Source organism: Temnothorax nylanderi, unplaced genomic scaffold, assembly GCF_030848795.1.
Source record: "Temnothorax nylanderi isolate EJ_2023f unplaced genomic scaffold, tnyl_v1.0 TNYL_tig0008_pilon, whole genome shotgun sequence".
Taxonomy (NCBI): Eukaryota; Metazoa; Arthropoda; class Insecta; order Hymenoptera; family Formicidae; genus Temnothorax; species Temnothorax nylanderi.
The window spans coordinates 1079819-1092892 of NW_027249070.1; the positions used below are offsets into that span (position 1 = coordinate 1079819).

Genomic DNA, 13074 nt, shown 5'->3' on the forward strand with positions numbered 1-13074 from the left:
GAGCACAGCGGGACGATCGGGGTGATCGCGGTGGATGATTTCAAGTGGGGATACGCAGGCGCCGTGCACGATCGGACTCCCCCTCCTCCCCCCCGTTACGTACCAACGTCGCCGGCGTCGTCGTCGCCGTCGCCACCGCCGCCGCCGCCGCCGCCGCCGCCACCGCCACCGAGAGAGAAAGAGAGAAAGAGTGAGAGGTCGACCCGTCTCGCGCCTCACGTCCTCCTCTCGCGTTTTCAGTTCTCCGACCGAACACACGACGGCGACTCGCCAAAAACCACGCGAGACTCGGATCGAACCGACGAGGGTATCGTGTCCGCGATATTGCGCGACGCCGTTATCGGCAAAACTCGAAAGGAGCCTACGAAGGGACGTCTCGAGAAAAAACACCTCGTGTGCGTTACGACACAGCGACCCAGGGGTGAGGGAAGCTACGAGCACGCGGCGGAGCAACAGTGTTCGGCGACCTTCCTTTGGAGTGCGTCGGCCGGAGACAGTGCAGGGGGCGAACCGAGTGTCACCACCGACTGATCGAGGACCCCGAGAGGGTCGAGGAGCCAGCGAGAGGTCAGCGAGAGGGCATCGTATCTCCGCGATTCGGTCTACCGAGCCGCGAAAGGCGTGGTGAGTGCGTCGTTCGCGTGCGTTTATCTCATTGCGCGGTGATTGTACAGCTACGAAACCACGTAAAGCACGAGACTGATAGTGAAATGTGAACCAAAGTATCAATAAAATAGCGTGACGATAAAATCGGGAACGGACGAAGGGGAAAGAGTGCACGGAGAGAAACGCAACTTCGTTCCGCGGATTATGCGTTGCCTGAAAACCTTGACCGATCTCTCGAGAGCGTTCTCTGCGGTAACGATCTGATCGTCATGCTCGTTCGTCGGTGACTCGTCGGGAAGCGCGGTCAGAGGATTTTACGTGGCTCGACCTGGCTGCATGAACCGAGGGGTGTCCCGAGAGAAATCGCGACAACGGCGGTAGTCGGGCATGATCGCGGAGGATGAGGAAGAAGTACAAAAATAGCTGTCCCCGTGGTTGACCGGAGATGCACAGCTGACCAGCCACGTCGGAGAGGAAGAGAGAGAGAGAGAGAGAGAGAGAGAGAGAGAGAGTGAGGAAGAAAGGAAAAGAAAGAGTGAGACAAGAGGAGAGGGAGCGAGTGCCGGACGTTCGATTAGCGCTGGCGAGCGCCGCGACTCGCGTCGGGACGCAAGCAGACGAGGAATCGATCCGATCGCGGCATTCCACGTAAACTCGACTGCAAACACACCACGTGCCTTTACCGTCGTTGTAACCGTTGGACGCCTCTCATCCTGGGCCTTTTCCCCTTCGCACGGCCGTCGACTCGTCGAGCGAAATCGAGCCGTCCCGCACGACGAAGGTTCCTCGTTCGCGAGCACGAGCAATTGAACGACGACATCGGTGGAGAGATGTCCGAGCCATGCGCCTCTCCGAGATTACCGCATTCCGCGACCTCGGCTACCGTGAAGCCTGACCTCGATCCCACGAGGTCGAACGAAGTTGGCGAATATTACGTAGGAGTGCCTGTGGTCAGAAACGTCAACTCCCTGAGGATCGAAGCCTCGAGGCTGTTGACCCGCATCGCGACGCCACCGCGTTGGTGTTGTTACCCGACCGTATTAGGGTGCTCGATCGCAAATTAAACGCGCGAAATAAATCGGCGCGCGCGTCGAACGGCTATCGGAGCGATATGAGACGTTGCCGACGAGAGAGAGGACAAGTCGCTTCGAGGACGGACGCTGCCGGCGAGCGACCAAGGCATTGTCGTAGCTTCTTCTAAATCAACGACGACACCGCGGAAAATCCGCGGAGCTGCCCGATCGCCAGCCGCGTCCTGGAAGCCGTAGGAACGCCGCGCCGGTCGATCCGTATCCTCGCTATAAATAGGTGTTTCCTCACGCCACCTGAGAGAGACACACGCACATCGGAAGTGACAACGCGTGCACGTGCTGGCATACGTATGCCGGCCGTTCGACAAGGTGGGACCGACCTTTCCCGCGTCCTTGGCTCGACGGCAGGAGGAATCGTCGCGACGCGACGCCCCGCGCCGACGATCTTAGACGTATATCTAGATAGACGAGAACTCCGGGTCCAAACGAACGTCGGCGAGTAGGAGACACATCGAAGTCATTCGCGTGCGAACGCGCAGAAACGCAGCCGCGCTCTCTGACAATCCATACGGGATATCGATACCGCGAGAGAACGAGCGAGACCAAAAACAACGACTGCATCCCTCGGTATTCCTGTAGCGCGCGAGATAGACACGGAATAGAATCACCTGGACGACGACTCTCTCTCTCTCTCTCTCTCTCTCTCTCTCCTCTTCGCTTAGTCCTGCGTCGCCCTTTCGTATCTACCAAGAAGCAGACGGAGGAAGGAAGTAAACGGATGTACCGCTGATCCGCGTGTTGATCCGACCGCAGCAACGAATCTTTCCTTTTCCTCGCGAGTTAAGTCGCGTTACGTTACTCTATCTTATACGGCTGATCACTATGCTCAACTCGTGCTGTGCTTTTTTCTACCGTGCTCGTGCATTATACGCGAGTGTTTTCCTAGTGCTTTAGTGTTTACTGCGCGATTTATTAATTAAAAAAGAGATCGGGCCCGGTGCGCCCATCGCACGATCGAACGCGGAAGTCTCGGCTGCCCAGGTACCTGGGAATCCTGTTCCTGAGATGCCTGTTAGACGGGGTCACGTGGCGCCCAGAACTACGATCATCGAAACTATCATCAGGAAGTTTGATACGCACGGTGAGTTAGTCGAGAGGAATAGAAATAACGAGGGCGAGAATAATCGACGGAAGAATTAATCGTCATGTTTTTGAGGATAAAATGGCTGCGTAAATAATCGTATTTGCGATAATTGCGTTTCACGTGACCAACTAGTTTGCGGGTGAATAAAACTATAATTCTACTGCGGCGCAAGGTAATCCGCGAATTGTTTTATGCGACAATATCGATGTCATTGCGTAGTATTATGTTAATCAAATAAATTATGATAATGACATTTCTGTTTGCATGCCGATTAATTCAGCAGTTTTACTGACTGCGCTACGTGGTGATAGTTAACCTGACAAAGCAGCTGAAGTTATTAATGAACTACTAGGTAACTAGAGTGAACACAAAATGTTTTATTTGATTATTATTCATAATACATCGACGTTTTATTGTCGTGCTGCGTTAGTATTCAAGATCGTACTGCAATATCTAAGCTAGGAATTAATATGAATATATTTTATATTAATTCGAAAAAATTCGGTATATCCTTGTATAGGTCAACAAGTGACGCGAACATTTACATGTACACGCTCGGTTTGCTCCGTTTGCTCCGTTTCGTTATCCGCGATCGGTTTACTTCGAAGGTCAAGACTAAAAATATATGCTCACTCATCTCGTCTGAGAGACATGGAAAACGTAATCGATGTACTAGGGAATATTGAGGCTGCGATATGCGGAACGTGCAGGCATTGAGCCCGAGGTTCATTTTCAATATTATGTAAAACATCCATTCCGACTGTGGTGCAGAGTGGGTATGGAAGGGTTCGGTTAAATGGAGGAAAGGGGTAGCTCTATGTCACAATATGGGACAATGCATGTCACTGGCAATATCACTCCAGAAATGCTTCGAGTCCTTGCGAGAGGAGAAACGGGGCGCGGAGAAGGCTCGAATTGATTGCGAAAAGGAAGAGAGATAGAGAGGAGAAGGGAACACTGACGATTTCTTTTGCATTGTCGCGATTTACTGACAAGAATTCTCCTTGACGGGATTGCTTGTTTAGATAAGAATTTTGTGCATTTTACTACGCTATAAAGAAGCATACTTTGTATCATAAAGTGAAAGGTATATTTCATGTTTACTGATAGCAAAAAGAAAGAAATACGAGTGGCTATTTTTTATTTATATACATATAAAAATTATAAACAAAATTGATTTATACTACAGCTATAGAAAGATTTTTAAGTATGTTAGCGGTATATGATATCAGTATTTTATAATTTATGTGAATAATTATATTTACTCATATAATACCTACTTATAGAATACTACATTGTAGTTCAAGGTTAACTGATTGAATTAGGTGGTAAGAAAATTATTTCATATTTATGGTACGATATTATCGTATGACTGACGAAAACGCGATACATGGCACAATGAAATTCATTGCCACAACGAGATGCTAATATATGCATTCGCGCGTTGATATCGAATTCTTTTGAATTTGCAAAGAAATTTGCGTTCCCAGTTAATATGGAATATTGCAAATATACGCTAAAGGAAGCAACTTAAAAAAATTGTTTTTACGCGTTTTAATACTTCTAAATATTACACGTTTTGTTTTAATATTACATTTTTTAACCAATATATCTTGATTATACTACTGCGAGATGTACAAGCAGCAGTTTAAATACGATTCTGCAGATTATATCCTCTTACTAGCTTTCTCTCTCTCTCTCTCTCTCTCTCTCTCTCTCTCTCTCTCTCTCTCTCTCTCTCTCTCTCTCTCTCTCTCTCTCTCTCTCTCTTTCTTTCTTTCTCTCTTTTTCCTCGGGGACCAACTGGAATTAAATCCTTCAGAAACACTGCAGAATTCTTTGAATGGAGGATTATAGTTTACACCGAAGGCTGTGTACTGCTTTTGCTTCTATCTCTGTATTTCTTATTTTTTGTCCACATAATCCATTCTCTGGGAAAAATACAGAAATAAATATATCAAATTATATAAATATGTAAATTTAGATAATATGTATTTTAAACAACCAATCTTTAAGAAAATTCCTTATTACTTATTTTTTTAATTATTACAAATGGACCTGTAACGAATCGTGTTTATTAACACGGGGAAAATTCCGCAAAATTAAATACTGCAAATACTACACTGACCACAATACAGTTAAAAGGATAGTAATGTAATTAGATAACCTCAGACTGCAAGTATTTCCGTTTATTTTCGCGACAAGATTTTTCTGTTACGGCCAAAAATTGCAAATCTATTCGTGAAACTGCTCTCACCACAGATTGGAGAAAAATTCTCGGTGCAGTGCTTAATTTAATAAACGACGCCTGTAATAAGTAACGTCGCGGCAATTAAAGCGAATGAAATTAGTCTCTAGTTTAATCGTTAAATGAATGACCGTAATTCAATAAGATTACATTTAACGGAGGTGTCAAGTTTACTGGCACACGATAGAAAAGTCAGGCTCGTAATGTGATTGGATAACGATTCCACGTATTGGATTTCTATCGGTTCAACAACTTTTGCAGGATTGCGACGGCCGATTTCTTCGCGGCAAGACTAACTTTATCCTCAATGCTCACAGTCTTTTTCTAATACAACATATTAAGCTTTTTTCACACTGCACTACAAATTATATTTTTATCTTATTGCAAATCGAGAGTTAGACGTGATACGATTAATTATCGCAATAATTCAGTCGAAACGTTAACTGGCAAATTTTTGCTAAGAAAAGATCGGTTTCCATGTGCTTTCGCGTGCAAAATATTACGGAAATGGTTTGAGAAATTGACGTTTATCGTGGCAGTATGTCTCGTACAATTCTTCGATCTCTTATATTCTTCAGAAAGCACTTTGTGTCAACGCGCCGATAATATCCGATGAGTCTTCAAGCTCATTCATTTTTCAGCCTTTTCCATGCGATTCGCCGACATTCATGGGAAAAGTTTGTGCGACGAAATCACGCTTGACAAGTTCACCTGCGGTAAGCGCGAGGAAGAGTGCGTGGTAATAGGCATTAACGCGATAACTTCTCTCCCGGGGGAAGACCTTCGTGCGCCAATTTATGTAATAAAAAATATGTATGTGTGCCAGTCAAGCCGTGGCTTCTAATCTGACGTCTCCTCTACAGCAACGAATGTCCGTCCCCGGCGCGTTTACCCTTTTCTTTTTCTTTCCTACCTCTCTCGCCGCGTACCACCGCCACGACCTAACGACCCTTATACGACAGATCGCTCCACGTGTACTCGATATTCTTCACCTGTCCTCTTGAACGGTAATCGAATACGACGTCGCCGAACCGATCCATCTCCCGCCGCGATGGGTCATATCGTAATGCTACATCGCAAAAAATTGAACAATATGAAGGATACATAGGAAAATCAACGTGAACTTTTGCCAGTCGTTGACAGATTCTTTTTCCCTCGCAATCTAATCGGTTGATCTTCAAAACGGCCCAACTTGGATCTGTGCTGCCTTTCATCTTACATTCCGTACCGAAATGTATATTTGACACCTTTTTCTTACAATAATAGGATTTTCTACGAACTCCTGTAATTTGTGAAAGTTGAAGATGGAACTGTATCTCTGTAACCTTTATATGTTAAAAAAGGCATCACACTTCACTGTAAATATCTCGACATTGATATAAAAGTCTAACCTGTTTTATTACTGCTAACTATGCGCTATCTTTCATATACAAGGAACGATTAAAATCGAGAAAAACAAGATAGATGATTATTAAGCGTTTTAAAAATATATAATATCGTTAACATTTATTATTAACAAAATACAAGATATAATGTTTATCGATGTCGTACTTCACGTTCGCGAGATTAAATGATATTAAATTGCGATTTTCTCAGGAACCATCTAAATTATAAAATCGATAAAATATTACTTGCAAATGGCAATTAAATTACGGTATTATAGAATGTCGTGTCTATCGCTCGGTGGATACCGATCGCGTTCGAATGCTATGCGTGTCAAGGACACGCTAGGTTCGTTCCGGCAAATATCCCGGAACGCATGCAGGACAAACGGAAGAGAATAGAAAACGAAACCGATAACGTGTGATACCGGGAACCTGGCACGAGTTTCTCTTTTCGTGTACGAAGCTATTAAAAGTCGACAATTGTGACTGCGGCGCTTAGATAGAGTTCTCTTTCCGTTTTGCCGATAGTGAGCTTCACCGCTATTCTTTATCACGAAGCCACTTAATCTCGCGGAACAATAAATGGCAATCTGTCATTCTGATTCATCGACAGAGGCAATAGACACGCTGTCACTCACGAGAATTGCGTTCACGTGTTCATGGTCAATTCGAGCGGTACGTGATTTATTTCAATGCTGTGCGTTGTGCGAATACATTAAGACATATAGATATGTATATTAGCGAAAGTTTATCAAGAATTATATTATATTTGTTAAGTGCTTTAACGAATTTGAATTGATGATAACTTATCTTTCCTTAGATTATAATATTATAAACGTAAACGAAAATTAGATTTTACAGTTGGTTGCTCAAAGGATAGAATAATTGACTTCAAGTGAGATTCTTTATTTAGACACTTGAAAGTCCTCTGATATTTATACGAGTGTGAATGCTTGAAAAATTATCGTTACGACAGATCAATCAGCCATTTACGCTTCATCGTTTTAAATCCCTTTAAACTCTTCAACATTTCGCCTCTCACGACACTTTTTTACACATCAGATGATTACGCTGCACAACGTACAACTCGAAAATTTCTATTACAAATTTTGATATTGATTTAACATGATCGGAAACTTCGAGGACATTTATCCACTTCTTCGCGTAATATGAAAATTGTGACAAACCTCTCGCAATTTGTCGTGTAACATATAAATGATTGCTGACATCGAAATGATGAAAAAGTATATAAAATTAGTGTGCCTAAAATTATGTAACGTATACTGTATATAGCGTTAATATTTTCGGCAATTTATATTTAGAGCATTTCTTACGTAATGCATATGTAATCGCTCATTTTTCTGTACTACTTGTTTTTCGTTACTACTTGCTGTTACAATGGGCATTTGTCTATTTTTTATCTTCGACGACTACAAACAGATATTGTACCACGTTTCGCAAAAGACAGCGGGCTGATTCATCAGAATGAGTGGATCAGGGTCGATTAGAAATCGCGAGACCTCGACAGTCTGACGACTGACCCACTTTTGCATTATGTATCTTAAAAATCACCACGTGCAAGAAGACAACAGCTACGTCACTAAACATACGGAGAGATAGATTTCTACTAGTGACAATGACTTCGGCGAGTTGGCGGAAATCACGATGAATCGTCGGTGAATTCACACGATCTCGTTCACGTCCGTCGCTCGCGTGACGCGACCTACGTACACGATGCACGCGCACGCGTTCACACCCGTGGGTGTAAATTCGTTCACAAAATTTTGGACATCCGCCAGGATGGATATTTAAAATTCTCCACGGTCCTCAAGCATCCGCCAGATTCTTTTTTCTGCAGATAGCGGTGGTTCGCGACGACAAACCTTCCGTGAGTTATATTGCGACGGCTATATTTGTGAGTTAAAAACTGATAGGATATATTCTAACAAGAGTCCACTAGCAATTTTTTGCTAAGAAATCCCACATCATTCTTCATTTAGTTCTCTATGTTAAACAAATTCGTTTATTCGTTAATTTGTTCATATTTAATTTGTTCTCAACGATCTAACTTGACATTAATAAATATCGGCATTAATAATCATGTTGTACCAAATCGAAAAGTACACCGATTCACGATTTCGGAATCAAGGTTGGCAAAAAATAGATCAAACAGCCAATGATCGTCAAGCATACGCGGACCGCAAGTTGACGTCGCGGCGCCAAACGTCGCATTTTTATCGAAAGTATCTTCCAGCGAGAAAAATAAAAGTTATCATCTTACGGGCTGTAAATTGCAAAAATATTATGTCATCATGTGGACCTATTTTTAATCTTGGTTAAGTACTTGTGGGATTATTTCGTCCACGTGACAATCATGCGTGCGTCGCTTCTCGACGACAGACTTTGAACAACAGATAAATCGCCGTCGGAATGGTCCGCATATTTTCGCAAGTGAGACCTTTTCTACTCTAGCAAAATAAGTTCACGTGGACTCACGGACGGCACGCGCGTATTAAAGAATAAAGTTCAGTCAAACACGTCAATTTCCTAGTCTTCAAATACACGTCCGCACGTCAAATCGTTTACTCTGAGTTTGAGAAAAATTCGGAGCGTAGCGAAGGAAGGATATTTCTGCATTAAAAATAAACTTGAAGATAAGTGAGAACTTTCAGATTTGTTAAGTGTTAAAAAGATGTTTCACTAAGATAGTATCCGAAATATTTGCCTTGCATCGCAATATGCTTTTTGTGATCCGTACTATTATCATCGTCTTATGGCATAATTAACCGATGTTTAATTTGGCACTTGATATGCTCGAGATTTTGTCCCAAAATTTTTGTCGTGTCCTCAAGTGTCACGCGCAAGGAGTCAAGCAAAAATATGTCTTGCAGACGGCGCAGCAAATAGATCGTTGGACCTGTGCTGATAATTTTTATTTCTCTTATGCACCGTCTCGCTGCCACCAGATGGATCAGTAGTTTATTTTACTCGATCGTACGAAAGGCTTGGAAGAGATCATTAATTTCGGTATGTTTCCCTTTGCCAGCAGGTTCCAACAGCTTTGAAGATTGCGTTAGTGCAGGACGAATGCGCCTGCAGCGTCCAGCAGCGTAGCAATAATTACATTTCTGCATGCAATTTCCTTTGTAAAAGTTAAAAATCGCGATGTTTATTCTTTAATGCATATTATTATTTATCTTGAAAGATCATCATTTGAGACATATCGTTATATATCAAGTATTTCATCAAAATTGAAAAAATTATTATTCGTCGCTGATGCCGATAAAACTTTATACGTACTTATGTGAAAGGAATGTCGAATATATGAAATTTTTATTTACAAAGAAATTTTGGAAACGTCATCCATATTTCATTCGTACATCTCAGAAATACGTGCAAAGATTTCCGATTTATCTCGTAAATCAGTTTGCGTACGCTGCTGCACTTACCAGAAACGCTGCGATTCGTCTTCACGAGCAGCTTTAATGTCATCGAATCATCTTTGACGAATTCTAATTATTGCACTCTTCTCGATTCGCTCGCAATTTCGAATTCGCATGTAATATTCAAGATTGCACGGTCAGGTTTATTATTTCACACCATGATGTCCTTCGACTCACTTTGTACGAGCCCAGACCTTGGATTGCACTTCGGCAATCGCTAATAAAAATCGTTTCACACGAGACGCGAGACGCATCTGCGTTTTTATCAGAAACGCCAAACGGCCTGCCGGCTTATTTTCCTTCGACGAAAGTCGGCGGTTTAATATCGAGTTATCGTTATGTCTCGATGGTATTCGCGATTCTCCGCGGGATCAAAATAAACCGGTTTCCACGTAAAACGAAATCACACATTCGATACAAATCTTGAATCGATTTCATGCACATGCCTGTGAAATATTGACGATAAAGGCGCCAATTTTCGCGTTAAAATACGGTGATTGACGCACCACCGTTGTTTACAACGAAATCGTTACAATTTTACTGGGCAAAAACGCAAACATAAACATACACAGCATTGATACCTAGTCCCTTCGTTAGGCTTCATGATAATTTTATATTTCTTGCCTAATGACGTAAACGCCCAAAATATTCCAATGCCTGAGTTACATCTCGCGGATCTTAAAGTTGTCGTTCTTTCGCAGAACTTCTATTTTCTTCTGTACCACGAGCATATAACGCAAAATGCGTTCTTGGCACCGTATGCGAACTGCATTCTTCGTCGATGTCCCTCGTTGAACAAAACAATTTGACACAACGTAACGATGAGTAATGTCGTGTAAGAAAAATGAGTGGCAAACAATTGAAAGCATCCATCGACCTTTTGTTCGATTTTTTAAACTTTACGATTGTAGCTTTAGAAATACTTATTTTCATAGTTTTAGTTTTACTTTATCAGTAGAATTAACAATATCTTTCTGGTTAATTCAAATTTTTTTAATTTGAACTTGAATTAGAGCTTGAATTTAAGCAAAAAAAAAAAAAAAAATTATTTTATTATATTTGTTATAATTGCTCTAAATTGCTCTTAATTTGTTAGAATCTTCTTTAATCGCTAATTACATAAAAGAACAATCAACTTTAAGTTAACTAAAGAATCCATTACTAAAAATTTAATGCGATGAGAGAAAGATATAATGCATAAATCGTTCCTGATTAAGTTAGCGATTCAAAGAGACGAGCGGTCAGTATGTCGAAAGAGTGCCGTCTATGAAGCAGCTCTTGCAGCTAAGAGACATCCTTGGCAAAGGGCCACAATAGCCCTGTCGTCGATGCGAAGTCGGCGAATTCTATTTCTAATCTACAGCTGATAAACTTACCACGATGGACCACATAAAAAGATGTCTTACGCCTAGGTGGTCCCCGTTTATGTTACTACTTTTGTATTTCTTCATCGCTCGTTTTTGCTCTGGAATTTCTTTTTAAAATCGAGTCATTCAAAGACGATTCTTGCAAGAATGTTCACGGGGTTATCGCGAGGGTTTCACTACGCCGTGGATTTTCCTCGCAATCCCTTTATAGGCGAGAAACCCCGGTAAAGGTCGAAGGAAAGATATTGTTATTTCAGTTGGAGATAGAATTGCAGTTGCGTGCTCGGAAAAACTAAACGGAGGAACGATACACTAGTGTATCGCATTAATGATAACGTGAAGTTCCGATTACATTTGTAATAGCGAGAACGTAATTTATTCTCGCAAAGTGCTCTTCTAGTTATATCCACGCATATTTGAAAGTGGCTGTCTGTATACTCGGTATTATACGTGTCGAAATATATATGCGCGAATGATAATGAGAAAGACACGATATACTCAACGAAATAAAGCGGATTGCTGCATTCAGATTTTTTTGGAACAAGCCTTGTTAAACGTGACTATATTATCTTGTTTTTTAACATTTTTTTCGCTAACTTAATTCGCGAATGTAAATTATAAAACTAAAAAAAAAGAAGTATAACGATAGGAGTTATATAATAGGAATTACTTTTATTTGTTTTCATCACAAAGGCATAAAAAATGAAAACTAGTAGTACAGTAAGATAATATCTTAAAGCTTAAAAGTTCAGATATCTTTTTTGATAAAATGCCAATTTATGGTCACCTCTGCATGCAGTTTTGCGTTATGTAGGTAAAAAAATACGAGTGATCAATCTCGCTTACATGACAGCGAACAATGCTTCTCCGTTAGTTGCGGATGAAGCACGGGAAATAGTATTAATCACGATTAAAATGCTGCTCGTGTCTCTTGAAATCATGTTCCTGAGCAATGTTTCTCTCGGTAGTCATAAACTCTTTATCCAAATCATTCGGCGGGGACTATTCAGCCGCACCTGGCACTCTCGTTTTAAACTGATTGAGAAAATGAGAAATAGTACTGTTATAAAATTATTCAACATAAAATTAGAGATATATTACAGTGCCGGCGATCATGTTTGCGTAAAATTGACACAATAGTAGAGGATATCGTGACAATATTAAAAATCAATTTGCCTAAATAGATGTTAACTATTAAGAGGTGTTAATAATGTATAATTGTCAAGGAATTTCTTGAGTAGCATGAAATCAAAACTACACGTCGAGTAGCATTGTGATGTAACGTAATACCGTGTCGTATCTCTCAAGCATCGACTAAGAGAGCCTAGTCACGCAATATTCAAAATGATCGCATTCCAAACGCGCTTTGTAATATTAATTAACCTTATCGTGCGCTATACTGCGATCGTTTCTATGGAAGAACCAGACAATCGACGTGAAAGAGAAACGCGACAGCGTGTAATAATTAATCCGTTTGGATATCTTTAATCGCAAACGACCTAGCGAAAACTGCAGCCCTGCAATCGATAAATCGCGTCTGTCGTTAGAAAGTATATCATATTTCGACTTGATTATTAATACTTGATAAGATATTCTATTAAGTTCGCCTTTCCACGTGATGAAAATTGCAAGATAAAAGATAAACGAGAGATTCATATAACGAATTTTAATTCTATATTACACGTGCGATCCTCTCTAGAGTTATTTCATTATTATGAACATATTTTATTAAATGCTATTTCCCCTTGCGATGTACCATGCCTTTTTGGATAATGGAAAATATTACTGTAATGGTACTGTTCTAATGTCATGACGATATAACGAAGCTTACTTAATTAGGATTAAAAATT

The 13074-nt window shown here is 41.3% G+C and overlaps 1 protein-coding gene across 11 annotated transcripts in view; it reads left to right on the top strand.

The window, feature by feature from the left end:
- Sei (potassium voltage-gated channel seizure) overlaps positions 1-13074 on the top strand; it is a 98925-nt gene that overhangs the window by 2003 nt on the left and 83848 nt on the right. For 10 of the 11 annotated variants that reach the window (XM_071722901.1, XM_071722913.1, XM_071722929.1 and 7 more), the window contains exon 1: positions 1423-2778. The exons of the other annotated variant lie outside the window; for it this stretch is intronic. In XM_071722901.1, coding sequence (XP_071579002.1) covers positions 2703-2778 — 76 coding nt within the window. In that variant the 5' untranslated portion in view covers positions 1423-2702. Of the gene's footprint in view, positions 1-1422; positions 2779-13074 lie in introns of those variants that run through there. 11 annotated transcript variants of the gene reach the window in all.